At 33.4% G+C, this 22,131-nt stretch overlaps 2 protein-coding genes and 1 pseudogene across 5 annotated transcripts; 1 reads left to right on the forward strand and 2 right to left on the reverse strand.

Moving 5' to 3' along the window:
* The first annotated feature begins 1,648 nt into the window (after window positions 1-1,648).
* On the forward strand, window positions 1,649-2,394 carry LOC142613998 (classical arabinogalactan protein 26-like; annotated as a pseudogene).
* Window positions 2,395-2,965: 571 nt separating this feature from the next.
* Window positions 2,966-6,608, reverse strand: LOC142612811 (protein NETWORKED 3A-like). 3 transcript variants are annotated; one of them, XM_075784972.1, is made up of 3 exons: window positions 6,537-6,608; window positions 5,501-5,615; window positions 2,966-3,828 (listed from the first exon to the last, which is right to left on the reverse strand). In XM_075784972.1, exons 2-3 carry the CDS (start codon window positions 5,589-5,591, stop codon window positions 3,149-3,151), a joined length of 771 nt encoding a protein of 256 aa, XP_075641087.1. In that variant the 5' UTR covers window positions 5,592-5,615; window positions 6,537-6,608; the 3' UTR covers window positions 2,966-3,148. The 3 variants fall into 3 exon arrangements, with proteins under 3 accessions (XP_075641087.1, XP_075641085.1, XP_075641086.1); XM_075784970.1 differs by having other exon boundaries at window positions 5,501-5,620; XM_075784971.1 differs by lacking the exon at window positions 6,537-6,608 and having other exon boundaries at window positions 2,966-3,826.
* A 5,130-nt stretch (window positions 6,609-11,738) lies between these two features.
* LOC142613883 (sodium/hydrogen exchanger 1-like) lies at window positions 11,739-19,409 on the reverse strand. 2 transcript variants are annotated; one of them, XM_075786400.1, is made up of 15 exons: window positions 19,268-19,409; window positions 18,181-18,391; window positions 17,942-18,060; window positions 17,078-17,175; window positions 16,840-16,899; window positions 16,343-16,389; window positions 16,047-16,241; window positions 15,276-15,322; window positions 14,654-14,720; window positions 14,448-14,548; window positions 14,211-14,312; window positions 13,879-14,017; window positions 13,737-13,799; window positions 13,193-13,276; window positions 11,739-12,307 (listed from the first exon to the last, which is right to left on the reverse strand). In XM_075786400.1, exons 2-15 carry the CDS (start codon window positions 18,352-18,354, stop codon window positions 11,981-11,983), a joined length of 1,623 nt encoding a protein of 540 aa, XP_075642515.1. In that variant the 5' UTR covers window positions 18,355-18,391; window positions 19,268-19,409; the 3' UTR covers window positions 11,739-11,980. The 2 variants fall into 2 exon arrangements, with proteins under 2 accessions (XP_075642515.1, XP_075642516.1); XM_075786401.1 differs by having other exon boundaries at window positions 19,164-19,279.
* Between the last annotated feature and the right edge of the window lie 2,722 nt (window positions 19,410-22,131).

A 22,131-nucleotide genomic window follows, 5' to 3' on the forward strand; every position in this document is an offset into this window, starting at 1 on the left:
ATAAATCAAAAATCACACATGAAGATTCCAAGAGTCTTTAATGGTCCAGTGTTTGAGTTGTCAATATTAAAATTTAACAGCTGCATCATTTTAACATTTGTCTTTATTCACTAAACAGATAAACACCACCAGGATTAGTTATGTGCCTCCTAAGTCCTAAGGGTCAGAAAGCACATGCTTACATGGTGTCCTATGATTGTAAAAAATGTGGACAGCAAAAGAGAGAGGGCATCACATTCCAAACCTGCTCTAAACTCTTTTTTTTGTTTTTTTTTTTTTTTGGAGAAGGAACCCACTCTAAACTCTAAAGAGAGATTATATCAATTGGTGCACACCAGTTCCCTGGATGATGGGGGATTGAGGGACTGTAATTAAGCCAGGATTGGATCTTGTTTAATTTGAATTTTTATTTTTATTTCCGAATTTAATGTAATGATTATGTTGTTCTTCTCTTATTTGTTACTTTAAAAGCCTTGGTTAGGGATGGTAAAAATGTCCCGCCCTACTCCAGAAGGTTTATATATACTATTATCATTCTCTAAAACACTCGTCTTTAACTCAATACTTTTGGGACTACACCTCCCTTGGTTTATATATACTATCATTATTCTCTAAAACACTCGTCTCTAAACTCAATAACTCTTATGACTACGTCTCCCTTTCTCTCTTATCTTCTCGTCACCATCCCTATCCCTACTACACATTTCCAATAAAAATTTTCCATAAAGCTTGGTGGCGATTCCAAACCAACTATAGGTTGTGAAATTTTGGGGCTGTGCTCTTTTTATTTTTCCTTGCAATTCTGTGCTGCATCATCAACCCAATCACAATATTGGGGGAAGGGAAAACCCATAAGCTCTGATAATAGCACTAGTCCCAATTAAACAAATTTTTTTTTCACGTCTTTATTTTTAATCCCACACTAATTTTTTTTTTTTCTCAAGAAACGAAGTTGTTTAAAGAGTTAACAATGAGTTTATCAAGATAGCCATGGCAGTAAAGCTGACCTTATTCTATATGTAATCCAATTAAGAGTTAAAAACATGAAGTTAAATCCAATTCCCGGGTCCATAGGGTTGGAATGCTCAATATTCTTTACGTCTCTGCTTGTTTGTAAGATTGAATTGTAACTTTCAAATGTTTTATAGTGATTGTAATTATTAAATTATTATGCAATTGATAAATTTTTTTATGCCAAGTGCTAAGCCTACCTGTCTTAAATTAAATACTAACGACACGATTTCATAGGATGAGCAAAAAAAACAAATATTTTTCATAAATATGCTGAGGTGTTAGTTGTGAATGAAGCAATATTACTTTCACATGAACTCATTACTCACACTGCTTTTATTATACACTAATCATATAAGTTCATACCAAATCATATAAGCACTCAAGTAAAAGTACAGGAAAATTTTTTTTATCCCTTTTGACTTATTGTTTAATGGGTGCCTACTGCAGCAACATTTAACAATACTCAAAAGGAAAAAGATAAAAAATAAAAGACAACTCATCCTCATATTCTTCTGAACAAAAATCACATATGGACCTTGTCCCATAGCAGAAAATGCAAGCTGTACTATCACAACAGGTCCAAGTGATCTTCTGCCACATAGCATTTAGTCCCCACCAGCACTTCCACAAGACCTTTTAAGCCATAATCATGAACCTACTCACATTCTTCCCATACTCTTCCTCACTCTCCAACTCTCACTCTCTCCCTTTCTCTTAGACACATTTATTATACTTCATAATAAGGGAATTGATTCTATCATCATTGATGGCTTCCTTTTCCTCAATCTTGGCAATGTTCATGATATTTATGTCCTACTATTCTTCATTAGCCTTAGCATCTGAATTAAATATCAAAGTTTCAACTATTTCAGCTGCACCTGCAGTCTTGCCTGGTGCTCCTGTGTACTCTCCAGCTCTATCCCCAGACATTTCTCCACTATTTCCTTCTCCTGGTGGTGAGGCAGTTCCTCCATCTAAGTCATCAGTGCCTACAATTCCTTCAAGCCAGAGCCCTCCAAACCCGGATGTTACAGTTGCTCCCGGACCAGACTCGGCCTTTCCACCATCTGGGACTTTGCCAGAATCTTCCACAGTTTCTATAGCTCCATCAGGGCCTCTAAACTTAGTTGTATTGCTGGGATTGCTGGCTGCTTGCATAATGCAGCTCCCTGGTATGTGAGAGCTTGTTTGACAGCTCCAATTATTGTTACTAGTGTTTCCACTTTATGTTTGTATAATTTTTTTTTTTTTTTTTTTTTTGGTATTACATGGTTTGGTGTAGTGTGATGTTAGGTATGAAGTGTAAGGTATTGTTGTGAGTTGTGATAATATAATGTCGGCCAAAAAGTAAAAAATAAATAGTAGTTGTTCTTCCAATCCCATATTTTATTGTCACTAATGGGAAAGTCGGTAAATTGAGGATCTTGATTTTTTTTTTTTTTTCCCTTTCTTTTAGGTTTGGAAGATTTACTATAAAGAAATATCCTAGTATTCTACCACTGAAACAGTGATTTCTTCCCCTTTCTTCTCTTCCTTTTCCCCCTCTTTTTCTTCTTCCTTTTTGTGTTATCATCATCCCCACTCCACATTAAACCCAGGAAAACACCCTGCAAAAAGGTTCACCTACCATTCATTGACTTGGATAATTGAGTTTAAAGAGCCATAAATCACTTTGAATCTTTGATACAGCATCAATGAATAGTAGGTCTTTCTCCTCCTAGGGGCTAAGAGGCGAGTGGCTATGCTTTGTTCTGAAGGTACACACACTGCACGTACTTCAACCAAAGAATCTTACTTGTATTTTTACATATTTGGCAGAGCTAAAGAGGGGGGCTATTGCTTAATTAATAATAAATTATTACCAAAATCACATTAGACAAAACAAAAGTTCAAACAATTTGCACTACACCCAATGGCTCTAGGTAGAAAGAATATCCAGAATAATGGAAAATTCTTTAAAAGGATGCGTTAGATTAACTTTCTAATTTGAGTTGGAAGGGAAATCTCCCCAATTTACATCTCTATAGATTGCATTACATACTGCACTACTATTTTCTCTTTTTGGCAGAACAGACTACACTACTTACTACAACATTTCTCTCAAAAAAAAACTTACTACAACACATAACCACATCTACAAGGCAACAACTGTATTCTTGGAAAACCCATTAAATAACTTCCCTAGAAATGCTCCCTTCAATTTGTTGAACTCTAAAGGGGTACGTTTCTTGTTGTTGGAGTCTCTAGCCACACACTTCCACAGCTTCACATTTTCATCCTTAAGCATATCCACTGCCAGACTCAACTGCCTTATCACCTCTCTCTTCTCTTCATCTTTCTGCACTAGTTGATCCCTTTGAATTCTATTCTCTTCTTTAAGCCTCTCTATTTCTTCTTTCAACTTCCTCACTTCATCATTGCAGACCCCACTTGGAATTTCCTCCTCTTTCATTTCTTGATCATCAACTAGAGGTTCATCTTCCTCTTCGGGATCATCAACTTCAGACTCAGCTAACTCTTCAGTGTCACAAGTCTCCGAGTAGCTGTCATATGTTTGATCCACCACACTCATTAACTTATCTGGTTGAGATTTAGACGAAGAAAATGGGGACGCCAAGGTTGTCAGGAGGCGTGTACCAGAGTCAGACTTAAGTTGATCATATCGCTCAGCTAATGAGCGGTGAGTACGATAAAACTCTTCAACCATGCTAATTAGCTCCGGTCGTTTCTTGTAATACATCTCTGCACGTTTAGCAAAGGAATCTGCATCTTCTTCAATCAATTTTAGCATGGCCTTTGTCTTCTCCTCTAGCTCTATCATATAAGAATAGAGAGGGTCATCAATTAAAAATAAGCCAATTACCATGTTTAACCAACAATATAGAAAGGAGAAAAGGAGAACATAAAGAATAAAAAAAGGAAAGATCAATGAATTATTATAGGGTCCCATGGACCTTCCAACTTTCTTTAGTACTCAGAATCTGCTTTGTATGTTCAGAAAGTTTCTTTACATTAAACAAGACGTTAAAGGGTCCAAGACAATGTGAAGGCCATAACCAATGCATAGCTATTAAGAGTCAAATTTTAAAAGTAAGTATAAAAAGCATTTGATAGCTCTTGGTGGAGTTCAGGGTAATCAACAGAGAGGACCACAATGAAAACAGTGAGTGCTCTTACTATTGCATTCCCTACAATCATCATATCACTGACTAACATATCCCCTAATCCTATTAGAACCAGTGCCATGAAGAAAAGATACTGTACCTCTTCCAAGATCCCGAGGTCCTTTGTCTCCAAAATTCATTTCCCCCAATCCCATTCTCAATAATCCAAGTCTACCAATTCATCATGTGAGTGGACCCCTTCACCCATTTAACTCAAGGTCATGCACAATCTTTTTAATCACAACAAATTGTTATTTTGTTAGTCAGCTAGCTTGCTACTATAGTCTTTATGGTTTTGTACTAGCTAGAGACTTGGAACTTATTCATATCCATGAATCATTATATTTAATGTAATAGCATATACCAAAAAATGGTGGAAACTTTTCCTATTGTAACATCTTTGTTTGATCCAAGAGATATGAACAACCTACAACACAATAATTGTCTCATTATGCATCCTCCCTCTAATAGTATATGAACCCTCCACATTCGTGAGATACCTTCTCCTTATGGAAAGCCACCTTTTGAGTAAATTTGTCCCTAACCTTTTAAATATCAACCCCCCACCCCCTTTGTCCCTTTACCTTTATGAGTAGTATTTTATAATTTACTTAACTCAAGACTTCAACGTCTAAATATACCATTCACACATAACCCACGGCTGTCCGCTATCCGATATAGTATTCAGATTTTTTGTTGTTCTTAACCTTCATAACTTTTGATTTAAGCTAATAATCCTAGATCAAGAAATTTTGTTTGTATTCATTTGAGGAGATCCACCCACTAGTCTCAGTTACCTTTTGTTCACTTGTATATCAAATATCAAATCCCCACTAAAAATAGTAAAATACACTAGGCCACAAAAGTACAAAGATTTCAAACTCAAACTTTCAAAAAACAAATAGTTAATAGTTAATACGCATTTTCCAACGGTCAGGAATCAAAAAAACCAGTAATCCGGGCCCACTTGATATCAACACACACCTAAAAAAAGAGACGGAAAAAGGTCTCTGTCTCTGAAAATTTTTAAAAAGCACCAATTTTTTTCCTCCATCAAACATGAAAAAATAGTAAATGTGACACAAAATATTGACATGGCACCTTAAAAAAGCTGATATGATCTAGAACAAATTTCGTGACAGATTGACAGAAGTTTGAAATTTAAAATTTTCGAGAATTAAATTACAACATATTGAAATTTGAGGAACATATATATATATATGAATATGATATATTAAACCTTAAACCCAAATTTTCCGAGGGGAAAAAAATTCAACAAGGAAATAACCAAATTGAGACTTGAGAGAGAGAAGATAAGGTACCAGCAAGAGTGGATTGAAGCCATGGAGAGCGCTTTGACTTGTTGTGGCTGTCAAGCCACCACCAATGTGATGTTTGGTTCTTCATCATCATTCCCACTATCTTATTACTCCTTACCTGCACTAAATCAATACCATCATCTCAAATTTCAAAATTTTAATTCCCAGAAACAAATTAAAACATATCAAGCACCCAAAAAATAAAAATCCAAACTTTCTTTTAAAATTTCAGAACTCACAAAATTAGCCTGATTTTATATAAAAGATATGTGTTGGAAAAGGACATGACAAAGAGGGCGGACCAGGAATAGAAGATTGTAATTTACATAGGCTAATGTTAATCATTTTACATCCTAAAAGGCTTATAGAGGAAATCTAATTTTTCAAAAACCCAGATTTTTTTCCCAAAAAGAATAATTTTTTATAAAGAACCTACCAAACAACTAGTGATACCACATAGTATCATTCGATAACCGTCATTAACAGCACTATTTATAGGCGACTAGAAAAGAATTGTAAATTTAGAGAAAAAAAAAATTTTTGATACCTTATGATTTTCTTCCCATATATAAAAACTGACCAGATAAACCTCAGAAAAGCAATTAAATTTTCTAATACTAAAAAATTCACACTAGGAAAAAAAAAAAAAAAAAAAAAAAAAAGAGAAAAACTGACCAGATAAACCCCAGAAAAGCAATTAAATTTTCTATTACTAGAAAATTCACACTAGGAAAAAAAAAGTATCTTCAAGCTCCAAACAAAACAGAACTAAGTGACAAGAACAAGAAAGATGCGACAGTGTTCTACGTCCACCTAGACCAATCACTTGAAACTTCACCACAAAAACAAGAACTAGAACAATAACAAGAACAAGAAAGATGCAAGCTTTTGGTGTTTTCATAAGTATAACCCACCAAACTAAACCAAACAACCAAAAAAAACAAAACACCATTGTCAAACGTTAAAGAAAGAAAGACAACATATCTAGTAAGTAGAACACGGACACAGACACATATAGAAAGAAAGAGTAAAAGGGTACCTGGTGCTGTTTGATCTTCTCCACGGAGAAGCCAAAGTTGGATCTCACTCTGTCTCTCTGTCTCTGTGACTGTGTGCGGGTGTAGTAGGGAGTGTAATACGAGTTTTAAATGGGAGTTCGAAATTACTTTGTCTCGTACTGGAATTGAAATTTGGGTCTTGGCCACTGGTATTTTGACACGTGTATTTCTTTGCCAAAAAAAGTCGTAGCCCACGAGGCATGAATGACGCTATGCTGAAAATTACGTTTTTTCCCATAAAAATCAACTGCATTCAAAAAAAAAATTTATCTTATCTTAAGGCTGAATTTCTTCTCTTTTTGACTTCTATCCTCAAGATTTAAATTTAATACGTGACTTTGGAGACTTTGTTGTTCAAATAGAAATTTGAAATGATAATTCACACCTAATGAATAGAAATTAAAACTATATATTAATAAATTTCAAGTCCATTTATAACTTTTATAAATTTTTTTAAAAAAATTGTCACTTCATACTATGTTTAAGCTATTGTCAGAAGCGGACATCATAGGTTGAAACTCTTTAAAAAAAATTTTTATTAAAAGCAGACGCGATAGTTTAAAACTCTATAAAATAAAATAAAAAATGCAAAAATACACTTTCGGTCCCTATATTTTGGTCTGATTCCCATTTTGGTCCTTAAATTGATTTTGCTACTAATGTAGTCCCAAAAAAAGAAAATCAATTCTATTTTGGTCTCTATCGTCAACCCACTAATTGAAAAGTCCTACGTGGCAGACGGAATGCATAGGTGGCATGTTAGATGCTGACGTGGCTAATAAAATAACAATAATAAATTTTATTTGATTTTTTAAAAATGCCACGTCGGCTCCACATAAATTTCTAATTTTAAAAAAAAAATTATCAGTTTTAATCAAATAAAAAAGAGAAAAACAAAATTAAAAATATAAAAACACATCAATTGAAATCTGTGTTCATCTTGATCATGAACACATAAGAACAACAACCCAGAATATTCAAACACAAGAAGAAAAGAATAGAAACCCATAATTTTCCAAAATTTGTACCCAAATTCTTCCACAAAAATCAATTATACATTCAACCAAAATTATTATCCTGATACAATATTTCTCATAACATAGATTTCCAACCAAATACACAAAATTTCAATCAAACAAATTCTTTCATTAATTTCCCAGCAACCAGCAAAATCTTATCATCAAATCCACGAGATGTGGCTTCGCCGTGGGGAATGATCTGGGCTTCACAACACCCACAAATCCACTACTTGAGGCTTCACAACACCCACTACCTAAGGCTTTGTCGTGAGGACCGATCTGCGCTTCACACCTGAGGCTTCCCCGTGGGGACCATCACAACAACATAGCTAGCACAACCACTGATCTAGGCTTCACAACACCCACAAATCAATAACCCACCACCCTAAACCAATCATTCGCAACCACCACCACTACTGGTCTGGGGTTTCACAGCAGCACAACACCCCCACAAATCCATAGCCCACAAATCCAAACCGACCCACCATCCCAAACCAATCCTTCGCAACCACCACCACCACCGGTTTGGGGTTTCACAACAGCACAACACACCCACAAATCCACAACTCACGAATCCAAACTGACCCACCACCCTAAACCGATCCTTCACCTCCACTGATCCATAAAACTCCATGGTCAGGCTTGAGGACTTGACTTAGGCCAAGCCCCATTTTAGAGCATTCAATCAGTTGGGAGAGTTTATCAAAAAAAGAATCGGTTGGGAGAGAAAGATCAAAGAGAGGGAGAATGAGAATCGGCAGAGAGAGAGAAGAGAGTGAGAAGAATGAAAATAACTTTTTTAATTTAATTATTTTATTTTATTAGAATGTAGGTTTATTTTTTATTTTTCTTACGTGGATTTTTTATTTGTTAATATGCTTATGTGGAATCTTTTAAATGGCAAATAAGTTTTTTAAAATGTTATTTTAATAACACGTCAGCTTAATGTTAGCCACCTATGTACTTTGTTTGCCACGTAGAACTTTTCTGTTAGTGGGTTGACGGTAGAAACCAAAATAGAATTGATTTTCTTTTTTTAGAGACTACATTAGTAACAAAATCAATTTATGGACCAAAATGAGAATCGGCCCAAAATGTAGGGACCAAAAGTGTATTTTTGCAACAAAAAAAAAAAGTCTAAGAGTCTCTATCCCAATGTATTTAACAAATTATAAAAATTATTTTGAAGTTCAAATTAAAATTAAAATCTTTCATTTATGAAAAAAATTTTATTGCCTTGTTTTTTGCCTAATATGATGGTGGTAATCTTGTCTTAATTGAACATTTGAACTACAAGCTTTTCTTTCTTAGAGGCTTAGGAAAAAAAAAAAAAACAACAACAACAACAACCCCTCAAATCTTTAGAATATTTTCCTAAAAAAGAAAAAAAAATATTTTAAGTAGAAATATTTTATCCCACTTTTTGGGGGTTTAATATGTGTAATTGGCCAATTTTCTAGTGGTTTCAATTTTAATATTTTATTTTAATAAATACTTAAGTTTATGGTTTTCATTTTATAATAATGGTTCTTTATCATTAAGTTAATACACCGATTGATACTTATACTACTTAAAAAAGGATTCCCCTCTTTGAAGTTGTTTGAACTGAACTTTTATATGATTCAGAAATATGGAATACCCCTAAACCTTAGGTTTAACAGGGAAAAAATTTGAAGACAATCATGTAAAAATATATCTCTAACTTCATTTAAAATGCCTACAAAATAAAACACTCTCTTATGTTTTCAGAGCAAACTTATCCAAAAAAGAAAAATTATGAAGCTAAACCAAAAAATAAAAATAAAAATAAAAATAAAAAAGCTTTACCTCACGTGTGATGAGACTAGTTTTATATAAGCTGAATTCAAACTAAAAGCCCTTATTTCGGGAGAAAAGAATTTACTATACAATACCTATCCCCCAAACAAAAAAATTACTATTCAAACTAATTGAAATCCATTTATTTATAATATTGTTGCAAAAAAGTCGTAAAGGTGTTTTAGAGATATTTGGTATTAATATATTTTTTTTATTCGAATATTTGGTATTTATTGGTTGAGATGTATGATGAATCATGTGGGGGAGCGTAGTGGCCCTAGTGGGGTCAAAAAGAAAATGTGTGCAACGGTCGAAAAATATCATAAAGAGCCTTCTATATTCTTTGGGGCTAATAATGTTTGACTTTCTTCTATCTTTATGGTCTTACTTTACAGTAACCCACCAAAATGGCCTCTACTATGGGTATCTGTTCAAGAAAATTTGGTGTTTATTTGCAAATATATTCAATTTATCCTCAGTTTTTCTTTTAACTTTTAACTTGTTTTGTTTATATAATTTTCTAACACCTTTTTTTTTTTTCATTATTTAAAATATACATATACTTTAGTCTATTTTTCGCTAAAAGCAACCAAAAATAAAATAAACTTATGCCAAACGGTCACTTACACTTTCTTGAGAATTTGAGTTGGCAATGGCTTATAGTCATGGACAAAACTATGCTTGGGCTTAGGGAGCAATGTCCCCTTCCCCCAAATTTTAAATAAATAAATAAAAAATACTAGAATATAGTTACTTATGTACTAACTTTAGTAATTTGGTTCAATAAAATTACACTTAAGTCTCCCTTAACAATATTATTAATCCTTTTAAGGGCATAAAGAAAGTTATAAATCTAAATTCTAGAACAAAATTAATTAGCCCCAAAAAATTAGTCCAACAACAAAAATGACAAATAACATAGTTAAAAATAATTAAGCCCAATAAACTAATTTTGCCCAAAACAAACAACCTGACATTTTAAAAGTTTTAACAAATTTTTTTTTTTTTAACCAGCAGCAAATGCACGCATCAAAGACACAAACATAAACACACCAAAAAAAAAAAAAAACCATCAAGTTCCATTTTTATAAATGATTGCATTGTAGTGTAATGTATTAAGAAACAATAATTTTGTGTCTTTGTCTTCGTTAACGGTTTGTTAATACTAAATAGATGCTTTTTTTAGACAAAAATTGATGCTTATTAGAAGTTTCATAATGATTTTTTTTTATACTTTCGCCCCCCTAACTCTAAGTCCTGGCTCCGTCCTGCTTATAATAAATAAAAGTCATCTATCTCCATTAGAAAATTCCATTCTACCTCTTATCACTTTGAAGAGTGTTACATTTTGGAGTCAAGTCATGAAGATTTGGCCCCATCCATCAAAATTGATAGCTCATGGATGGATTATATTTTAGACACCGCCGAGTTTGAACTAGTTTATTTTGAAGGAAATTTGTTAAGATAGTTTATCAATACCTTAGGTACAAACCTACAATACTTTAGATTTTCAAATTGAATTCCAATTGAATCCAAATACTTGGTGAACAAATAATGTACTGTAATATTTTAAAAAAATGAATAAATACAAAACAACCAAGCAATTTCTTATCAGCATTTTAATTCAACTATCATATATATAAAACTGAAGGACAAGACCACAAATACTAACCAGTAACCACTCACACACTTTAGCCACTAGAATAATAGAAAACCATCAAGAGCCTTATATAGTTCAATTGATAATTGAAACAAAATAAATTTCGAATTCAAATCCTTTCTCCCTATTGTAATTTGTAATTATAATAATAATAACCATAATTCCACTAAATTTAGGATGGGAAAAAAACACCTTTGGCATCAAAATATCAATTCAATATTTTAATATCATATAAGAAGGATTCAAAACCATCATCTAATCATTTGAACCATCAAGGAGTTACAAGAGGGGTAAACTATGATCAGACGTGATTCTTAAAAATTAATAGGATATGGAGAATTTAAAAGAATTTATTGATTAGTTGATTACTTTGATAATTCTAAAGTTCCTAAACTTTTACGACATAAAAGACTCATTTCATTTTATTTCTTAGATTGTGTATTTCTAAGTTGGGACAAAATTTGGCAGCAATTTCATAATCAACAAATAGCAGAATGCAGATTAATGCAAACCAAACTCACACCCCAAGAATGGCCTATTTCTTTTAACTTAAAAAACTCTTGAAGAAAATAAAAATTAAATAAGAATTCAAGACCACAATTTCCCCATTCAGTACGGTAGGGCATAACATAACTTTTTTTATTATTATTATTATGTTAAGACTCCATTGTTGTGGCTTTTTACCATGATAATATTTCTCTCCTGTTTTTGGATCTCTATATAAAAGTTCATACATCCAAAAAGCGATGTCCACATTATAGTTTGAATCACAGTAATGAGCGTTCCAAGTGAACGTGTATAATAAGTATTAACACTTTTTTTTTTTAATTTTATTTACACAAGAAAATGCCGGTGGCACGCCAAATACTGTAACTAGAAGATATCTTCAAAATTCTATATTTACTATATATATTTCTCCTATTTCCCATTACTGGATAACTCCTTCTGTTTCTGTTGGTGAACCGGGGATATAAGGAACAAAACCCCTCCCACCAAACACAGGACGCATGACAGCATCGTCAAACTTTCGCCAATAGCAATGGACAGTGCGACTTGGGGTAGTCCAGAGCATTCGTAAACTAGATGGACGGGTAATGTTGGTACTTATGTTACCTTCTGATTCTTGCCCATTGATGCCAAGAAGTGGAAGATTCAAAGACTTTGATGATAAAAAATCAGGGGATATTATGCCACTCGAGTGTTTCTGTTGTGGTAGCAAGAACCTTACAATAGGCTTTGTCAATAATCCACCCACCTGAAATGTCCACAAATCAATGATAACTTGGAGAATGAACATGATAAATAAATCTAACAAAGCAAATCCTATCATAGCTATCATCTTTCAGAGACTACAAAGGACATGCCAACAGTCACAATTGCACACAACAAATAACTTGCCGGAAGGGCTAGGGCTGCAACTAGCCTTTATGATGTTCTAAATAGAAGCAAGTCCAATCCAAGGAACTAAACAGGAAAACTTGAAAATAAGGAGCTCATTAACAGAGAACTATCTAGTACACCGGGATGATCCATCTATGACTTATTCAAGTATAGAAGGTACCATAAATGCTTTGGCCTCTGCTGGCTTTGGCCTCTGCTCTTTCTTTTATCAGTTCCTTTTTACCAAAAACATTATAAAAAAAATTTAAAAAAAACATAAATACTTTGGAGCATGGTGGTAATAATTCCCTAAACCAAGCACCACTCAACCCCATGGGGATCCCTTTGGGAGAGAGACTGCCACTTATGATCAAAGGCTGTGAAGTATACTGCAAAAGACTCTTGCTTTTGCCTATTGTAAATAAAAGGTCGTACCTAATACTTAAGACTCTTGCTTTTGCACTGCATAAGACTCCTGCTTTTTGCAGGGTCTATGAGAGCGGTGGTCAGTAAACAACCTTTGGAGAATCTAAAACATGAGCTGAAACTCATGACACATCACTTGGGTGGAAGCACTTTTCATTGCACTAATGTCCAACCTCTTATCCACATGTACCGAATGTCTATTAAAAGTTTAACCACATTAACCCAGTAGTTTAAATCACCGAGTTTAAATAACATAAATTGGAAATTATGGCAAGTACTAGAGAGCAGTCCAAAGTTTAGGACTTTTTAACCTCAGTGGAATGAGATCTCTTACCACAGTAGTGAAGAGAACAACCGTAATGGTGCTGGTGATCATGATTGCATTCCCTGGCAATTGAGTATGCCCTGAACTAGCAAACTGCACACATCATAATACAGACTTCATCAGATGTAAAAACCACCACAAATAAATAAAGATGCCATTTTGTATCATGGTAAAGGGTCCCCTCTAATTTCCTCCCATTTTTAGCCAAATAAGCAACACTTGGCAATCATTTGATTTTTAAATGCCACATATCTTACATCTAAATAAAAATTGGAAGGAATTGGAGGATTCAATGAGAGAGGATCTCATCCCATGTATCATTAATTTAGTTCTACGTATTGAAAATAGTAGGACCAATGAGAATATATAGTATAGTAGTGTGAAAAATGCCCCAAGAAATAAGGAAAATGGCATATCCTCACCACTAAAGCATACATCCCATCTTATGACCTACACACAAAGTGGAGTAACCTATGCATGTCCTAACTCCCTCATTGTGCAGGAAGCCTTAACACTGGTGATGAGTAGCACTGTAAACTTGTCCCCATATTACCTGATTATAAGCAAGTGCCACAGATACAGCACCTCGCATGAGTCCAGCCCACCATATGGTCACCTGTTTGAGTTATAATAAAGATTCATTGAGAATTCAGGGAGATGGGAAACTCAAAAACAATAATACCAAAGATACCAACCTGCTGATTAAATCTTATTTTGTTGCCCTGAGACTTCTTAGTTAAGTTGGATATAAAACATAGAGGGAATACAAAAGCTGCTCTTCCAATCAGAACCAACGCAAGCAATATCAAACTCACCCCAACCGATGTCTTAGGACTGTGAAAATTAGAATGAAGATCCAGTTACAAAAAAAGACAAAAACAAGTTACATTGAAAAGCATTGCGATAAAATATAAGAAAATTTTAACATTTTTATGATCCTAAAAACAAGGGGTACAACATATTTAGATTAAACAAGAGAAAAAATGAGCTTGATTGCATCAGCCTTCTGAACACTTGTATATATTACCTCTTGTAAGCAAATTCCCACTTCTCCATGTCCAAGGCATCCATACCAACATATAGGAAGATGAAAATCTCTAAGACAAATGACAATGTTGCAAAAGAATGCCTACACATAAATAGGAAAGGAAAAATAATTGTTTCAATGATGTTCAGAAAAAACATATCATGTGACGGGAGAAGAGGGGGAGGGGGGGTTTGTGGGTCTCAAAAGTTTAAGAAACTATTTACAGAGTTAACATACTTAGTTGTGATTCTTGAACTTTCAGTCACATTATGCCAGGTGTAATGCGACATGACAATCCCACAAAAGAACACGGTAAGAATGCCACTTAAATAGAATAGCTGAAATACAAGTATTAACAATCATTAGAATACAAAGGTCAGTGACATAAAACCCAATAACTAAACCTGAAACAAAAGTTTCAGCTAAAGATTAAAAAATCTTACTTCGGCCATCATATACGAAAGGTAAGCCATTAGCATCATAAGAGCAACTTCACGATCAGTAGAGTGCCTATCAAAAAATTTTAATGACTTCAATTTCAAGTAAATAAATAAATAAGTAAAAGAATAGGAACGTATTGTATACAGTTTTTCTTATTGATACAACAGAAGATAAAAAGTTCTTTTTTTTCTTCCTGTTTTTTCAAAAGAGAATCACAACAATGAAATACCAGCACATCCAGTACACTGGTAATGAAAAAAAATAGTTTTAAAAACTTCACATGCTAAAATTCATGGGCCATTCCAGACAATTGCTATGCATATAAAACTTTAATTCATCCCACATCATTCAATTTGTCATAGAAAATAAATTATTGATTTATGTTCCAAATTTGATCATAATAATATTTAGAATACTAATTCCATATCTAAATTGTTCTCTATAGCCAAATATTGCCAAATATCTGTTATAATCCGAGGTGCACCACACCAATCAATATCATAATACTGAACTACACCTAAAGTTTCCCAATCAAACTAAAGCATAACTTTTTTATACATCAAATAATACAACAGATCAATTGAATTAAATAATAAGCAAATGGCAATTCTAGCCCTTCACTACCTGCCAAAGTACAATTTCTTTATTATGTATGCACTAAGCAATCCAACCTGCAAGTAAAAGATACAAAATGTCAATAAAAGATATAATTCCCCATGCCTAATAAAAAAACAAAAAAAAATTTTAAAAAAAATACTAAAACTAAAACTGCATGGCTGCATCTCATACAACATCACTTTGGTCCAAAAATAAACTGTCTTCCAGAAGAACCTGAGGCTTAAGTAATTGGATCTCAATTACTACCATTGAATCTTTCCAATGAGAAAAGCCAAGTGATTCCCCACCCCCGACCCCTGCCCTCTCCTAAAAAAAAGGAAAAAATAAAACTAAAACCGCATGACTGAATCACATGCACCATCACCTACGTCCAAAAAGGATTTTTCTTCCAGAAAAACCTGGGGCTTAAGTAATTGGATTTCTATCGCCATTGAATCATCGCGATATAGAAAAGCCCAGTGATTTGAACTTCCCCCATACTCAGATGTTACCAAGAATTTCTACTCTCACTTCATTCAATGGAGCATATTAGTTTGCTAATTCATTTAGGATTCTTGCTAAGGTGAGCTAAATGGTCCCAGGAGCACAGGGAAACACAATTCATACTCCAATTGTTAGCACACAGAATGAAAAAGGAGAATTTATGTTGTTGAACTTAAATAGCAGTAATAAGGCAGTGTAAACAATTGAAAAGATAAGCAAACATATATGCATGTGCAGTGTGCTCAAACACACACAAAGGGGGAGGGGGAGAGAGAGAGAGAGAGAGAGACTCACTGCTACCCCCAGCACTGTGCTGGTGAAGAATAAAGATAAGAAATTGCCAATAAATTGCATGACATTGGTTGAGGTGATATGAGAAAGGTCAAATCTCTGAATTGCATTGAAAAGTACCACAGATGTGGCATCATTGAGTACACCTTCCCCAAAGACTACACTGTACAGTAAAGGTGTTTCTTCCTGATTAAGCACCTGCCATATCAGAGGGGAACTTTATAAGGAATGTTTATCTAGTTATTCACTCATTTCTAGCTATTGTACATAGAGCCAACACCTTGACAATACTTTTATACCTGTAATGTGCAAACAGAATCTGTAGCTGAGAATATAGCTCCAATTGCTACAAAAAATGAAGAGATGCAATATTTAGGACCGAGTCCAAAGAATAAAGCAGTACAAGGCATAACATATTTGAAGCTTTAAGTGAAGATATAACTTTTCAAAAGCCAGGGGATTTTTTGCAACCAATCATGGGTAGGGCAATGGAAATGGTATCATACGCAGGCAATTAGAGAGAGAACATTAAAGATAGTGTACATATTATTTGTTTTAGCAAAAAATTTACAAAAACATAACCATGAATTTTAATGAGCCAAAGATTTCGAGTTTCAATAGGATTCATCAAAACACTTGTGCATGGGTTAAATTCCAACCCAATCCATAGAGCAAAGAGGCATGCAGAGTCTGAACCCCAACTTCATACATGTTATCCAAAAGACCCAACACCCACAGAAAATCTACGTCTGCCAAGTGTTCATATGTAAATTAACAAAAGAAAGTGAGAGATTACCAAGATAATCTCCAATCTCCAGGAAGCCAATATCCAATTTTTTGAATAGCTGCATCGAACCTGGATCAAGATTCTGTAAGTTACAACATGACCAAAAAAAAGAGCATATTCTGAATTGATACCGATTAGGTCAAATATATATATACACACACACACATCAAATAATGCAACATTTTATTGAAGACTGCATGTTGCCATATCCATCTGATGTAAGCATGCCTGCACATTCTCAACATACCTAGCGATATGATGGTAAAGGATATCAAAGTACCAACAGCACCAAACAAAGTGATTGTCATAAAGTTTCGGAAAAATTGCTTCTTTTTCACCTGAAACCTGAACGGGAAAGGATCTGGTCAGGAAACAAGGCACCAAAAATCAATCTTTGACATTCATAAATTGCTCTCCAATACCAGCATTAAAAAATACGATATGCACAATCCATCCAAAGTTCAAACAAATTAATAAAATTGACTAAAATGAAGGCCAGACAGCTAAAGATAATAGTTCAAACTCAAATATAAGCAAGGGGTATATAAATACTCAGCTAAGGAGGAAATTAGCTAAGCTTTATGTTGTTGTTGATTACGGTAGTCCATGAAAACAGATACAAGGGGTAAAGAATTCAAAATGCAGAGATGTTCTAAAATCTAGAGTTTAAGGCCAAGGAGGAATATGAATAGGAACATCAGGAAGACTATTGCTGTTAATAATTTCAAGTAATATATGGTTTGCTGACAGCAGTAGACACTGTACTTTCTCTGTAACCTTTTATCTAGATTATGGGCTAAGTCTCAGAAGCTAAAAAGAGGAGGTAGGAAGAAAATAATCTGGAGCCTGCATCTTCCCCAATTACACTTCAAATCAAATTTGGAAAAGCAGACAAATAAATAAATGAACCATTCTTACTAGTTGCAAATAAAATGCAGCAAGGAAACAAGACTCCATATAATATACTTAAACCTCCTAACAATAAACAGGAATTTAATGTTTCGTAGAAATCAAATGTAATATTCAGATGTAGGATCATTGAGATGTATTGAAAATGGCAAAAAGCATCAACCAAAAAGGTAAAGGTTGTGATAAAGAGAACCAAACTTACCCTGCATTAAAAATAATGGGTGGAAGAAGATATATAAAGAAGAGATCTTCACTGAATACTAAGACGTGTGAGCTTTTTCCCTTAGTATTAAGTAGAATTACAATTCCAGTACAGAGACCCTGCAATCAACCGCAAAAACAGTGACTCCACAGACTTCCATAATACTACATAAATCATGGGTAATTACAATTGAAACTAGCAAGCCACCAACTAATTGTATATCAGTTAGAGAAACTCACAATGGCAAGGGCAGTAATCGACTCAGTCATCCATCTACTCTTCTCTAGAAGATGCCCGATCACAATACAAGCAGTAAGAAGCAACACAAATAAAGTAATAGAATTGACCGAAGTTTCATTAGGGCCGGTTGTCGCACCCAAATTCATAAAAAAAGAGCTCATACTGGAACCCATGAAGCCACTTCAATCTCAAATAGGCACAAGAAACTCTCTGTTCATAGACACAAAGATATACGTAAATTCATATGTATGTTAAAAAAGTGAGTACCCCATTTTCCCATAATAACTATATACAAATTATAAACATACATGATGAAAATTTCAAATAAATATGAATATGAAACAATATAACATCAAATTATACCATTTTTATAAACCTAAAAAGAAAAGTGATTATACAACCAAACAATGTCCTCTATTTAAACATTTAAAAAATAAAACTGAATAATTCAGTTATTTTCAGTAGAAAACAAAAAACAATTTTTCTTTTTTCTTTTTTTAAGTCAAAAAGATGTGAAGTAGAACAAAGAAGCAAAATCAAAATATCCTAAGCCTCAAAAAGTTTCTCTTTTGTGTTTGTTTTTTCTTAGATTCATTCCTTTTTCCTTCTATACTCAACAATTTCAGCTCTAAACGAATCAGAAGCAAAGAACAATAGAAAACTTAACGCCTACGCCATAGCTTTCTGTCCTTTTCATTCATCCCTCACTTTCTGGGCAACCAAACACAAAAGCAACCTCAATATCGTTTTCACTAACTAACCAATTCAGCTCTCTTCCACATTAAAAAAACAAGATCAAACAAAATAAAAATATAAATTAAGACCTAAGATTTCACATTCCCTTCTTTTTTTACTTTCTCTCATTTCCTACGTTTTCTCAGCAACCAAACACAAAAAAGCAAACTCAGAATCATTGCCGCTAACCAATTATCATAAACAAACCATCAAACAAAAAAGCTTAAGACTTGACTTAAGATTTTACCTTCCTCCTTCTTCTTTTTTTTGTTTTCTCTTTACTCGATTTTCTCAACAACCAAACAAGAAGTAAGGACTAATAAACTGAGTAAGAAAAAGAGAAAAATTTACCTACAAGTCGCTTCGCATGGTAATCTGTAGCGAATCTGAGCTCCTCTTTCTAGAGAGAGAGAGAGAGAGAGAGCTATAAAGAATAGTTGAAGACCACGGCGCGAAAGGAAGGTGCGGTGAGATTTTCATATGGTGTGGTCACGAACACGGGAGGTAGATATTTTACCTCTTCATTTTGATCCGTTTGATTGTGTGTGAATATGAAATATCAAAATCTAACAATTTTAAAAAGAAAGAACCTTTCTTTTCTTTTCTTTTCTTTTTTAAGAAGGAAAAAGAAAAATCTTTTAATTTGGTGGGGCCCTTTGTTGTTGATTCTATGCCATTATGTATAAATGTTAGTTAAATTAAGGTTGTTGTTGTTGTTAGCGTTGTTTGCCTCTTGGGTAAGAAAAATCTGAAGTGACTTTGACTCTCCATTAGAACTGCTCATTTTAGCCGACAACAGCCTGTCACTTCAAATATACTAGCCTTTGAGCACATGTGGCTCTTCTATTTTTTAGGTAAAAATTAATAATTTATATTTATTATAATTTGGGTTTCTACTTTTTCCAATCACCAAAAAAAAAAAAAAACATAAGGGTGTAATGAAGTAAAAAAAAAAAAGAATACATGAGATGAGTTTTGTAAATTGGAGGAGTTTTAAAACTAACAAAAGAATGATTCTATTTTGTAGGAAGTTAGTGGGTAGAAGTAGGGATTTAAATCAACATTAAAGTAGGAGTTTATTAAAAGCATGAAGGTATTTCAACGTAGAAGTTGGAATTTATTATTTTTGTCAATTTACAATTTTAACCTCATTTTTAAGTTTTAGGTAGGGGTATTTTTGACATTAAAAAAAACAATAACTAACTTTCTTTTGCATATTTACTATTTTAACCCCATTTTTAAGTTGTTGGTTAATTAATTTAGGGGTATTTTTGACAGGAAAAAAAACAATAACTAACTTTTTGAATCCTCTTAATATATACAGATAATGAGAATTGCATTTTTATTGAGTTTAATACTAATCCTAAGTAGCATATTATTATTGGTAGAAAAAAAATATCATTTAAGATTTGTTAAAAAAATATTATAGATGTGATATTTCTTTAATACTTAGATAACGCTTTACTTTGTCAGTGTTGACTAATTTAGTTTTATCTATATCCCACTTTAATACTTGGTCATTCTAAGTTTAGAAGTATAATAGTATTTCTCAAAAAGAAAATGTAAAACGATTCGATTTTATTCTTACATTTTTAGAATTTATAGGATAACTCCATTATACAATAAATTAGTCGTTAACCCGTGCTATGTACGAGAACCTACCTATCTATGAGGTAGATTAAAATAATTTTATAAAAAATTTAAAAAATTACACCATTGCATAATTTGCTCTTATATGACTTCAATTTGTATTACAATTTGATGAAGAATTCATTACTTGAAAGTGCAATAACTTACAAAAAATTCAAATATTAAAATTTGGTCATTCTAAGTTTATAAGTATAATAGGATTTCTAAAAAAGAAAATGTAAAACGATTCAATTTTATTCTTACATTTTTAGAATTTATAGGATAACTCCATTATACAATAAATTAGATTCTTAGAACTTTATCCCTCCATCTTTGAAATTAATATTTACCGCCTTTTTATACTTTTTCATTTACTTAACTGCTAATTATTATCGCTTTGATCTCTACTTAAATTATTGATAATGTTATAAAATTCAATCAATTAATTTAGAATGAATGAATAATATTCTTTTGGCTAAAAAAATGAACGAATAATATGAAATAAAAGTCTTTAACTTTTTTATATAAAATTAATAGGATGTTGTCATACAAGGTTTTTTTCCTCCCCTAATAAACAGCGGATAACATGAAATAAAAGTATTTGACTTTTTTTTAATAGGATGATGTCTTGTAAGTTGTGGGAGGGTGAGGTTCGAACATGGAATACTACCAGGTAGGTTCAACCCGAGGAGGAGGTAGGTCCAGCTTCTCATCAACTTCGGCCCAACACGTTGACAAGAGTCTAGGTATTGAAACCGAAGAAGCAGACCGCCCGAGGAGCAAACACTCCTCAATAGACTTTAGACAAGCCACCTGGGCTAGAAGACTAAAGATTGAGGAAAGAAGTAGAGACGTACAGGTAAAGAAGAAATGAAGTTTTTAGGTAAAATACCCATTACTTCCGCATTAAATGCACTATACCAACTTAGCATGTCACACATTTAGTGCCCGTTTGGATTCACGTTTTGGTTGTCACGTTTGCGTTTTCTCCGCCTTTTTTTTTTAGCGCTTATGAACAATAATCGATATTGTTCATGCACGTGATTATACTGTGCAGCAAACAAAGTTACTGTTTATGCACTGTTCATGGGACCTACAAGCACTTTATTCAAAAAATATATATTAAAAATGGGTCCCACAGCACTATTCACACATTTAAAAATTATTTTGTTACAGTGTTTTCAATTTTCAGCAATAAGTTCTATCCAAACGGACCCTTAATGGCAAAATGACCCCTAAACAGATTTTTTACAGCTTGCAACCTACTCTACCAAGTACCACCACTGGTCAGGCATTGATTGGACAAATATCTAAGTAAGGATCCATGGCAGCCTAGGTGGAGGGCTAAGATGAGGCCCCAACTACTATAAAAAGGAAGGAGACTCCCATAAGATGGAGGTGGGGGGAATTGAACAAAAAAGAAAGAAGGGTAAGAAAAGAAGCAATTTGGTATCAGACAGAAGTGTTTTTTTGTGTTTCTAATAAACAAAGATCATTTTTGATGACATAAAAATTTGGTATCAGACATACACATACACATTGTAAATGTCATGCATTAGAAAGCCGATAAGAAAAGGTGGAACATC

Source organism: Castanea sativa, chromosome 10 (genome assembly GCF_040712315.1).
Source record: "Castanea sativa cultivar Marrone di Chiusa Pesio chromosome 10, ASM4071231v1".
Classification (NCBI taxonomy): domain Eukaryota; kingdom Viridiplantae; phylum Streptophyta; class Magnoliopsida; order Fagales; family Fagaceae; genus Castanea; species Castanea sativa.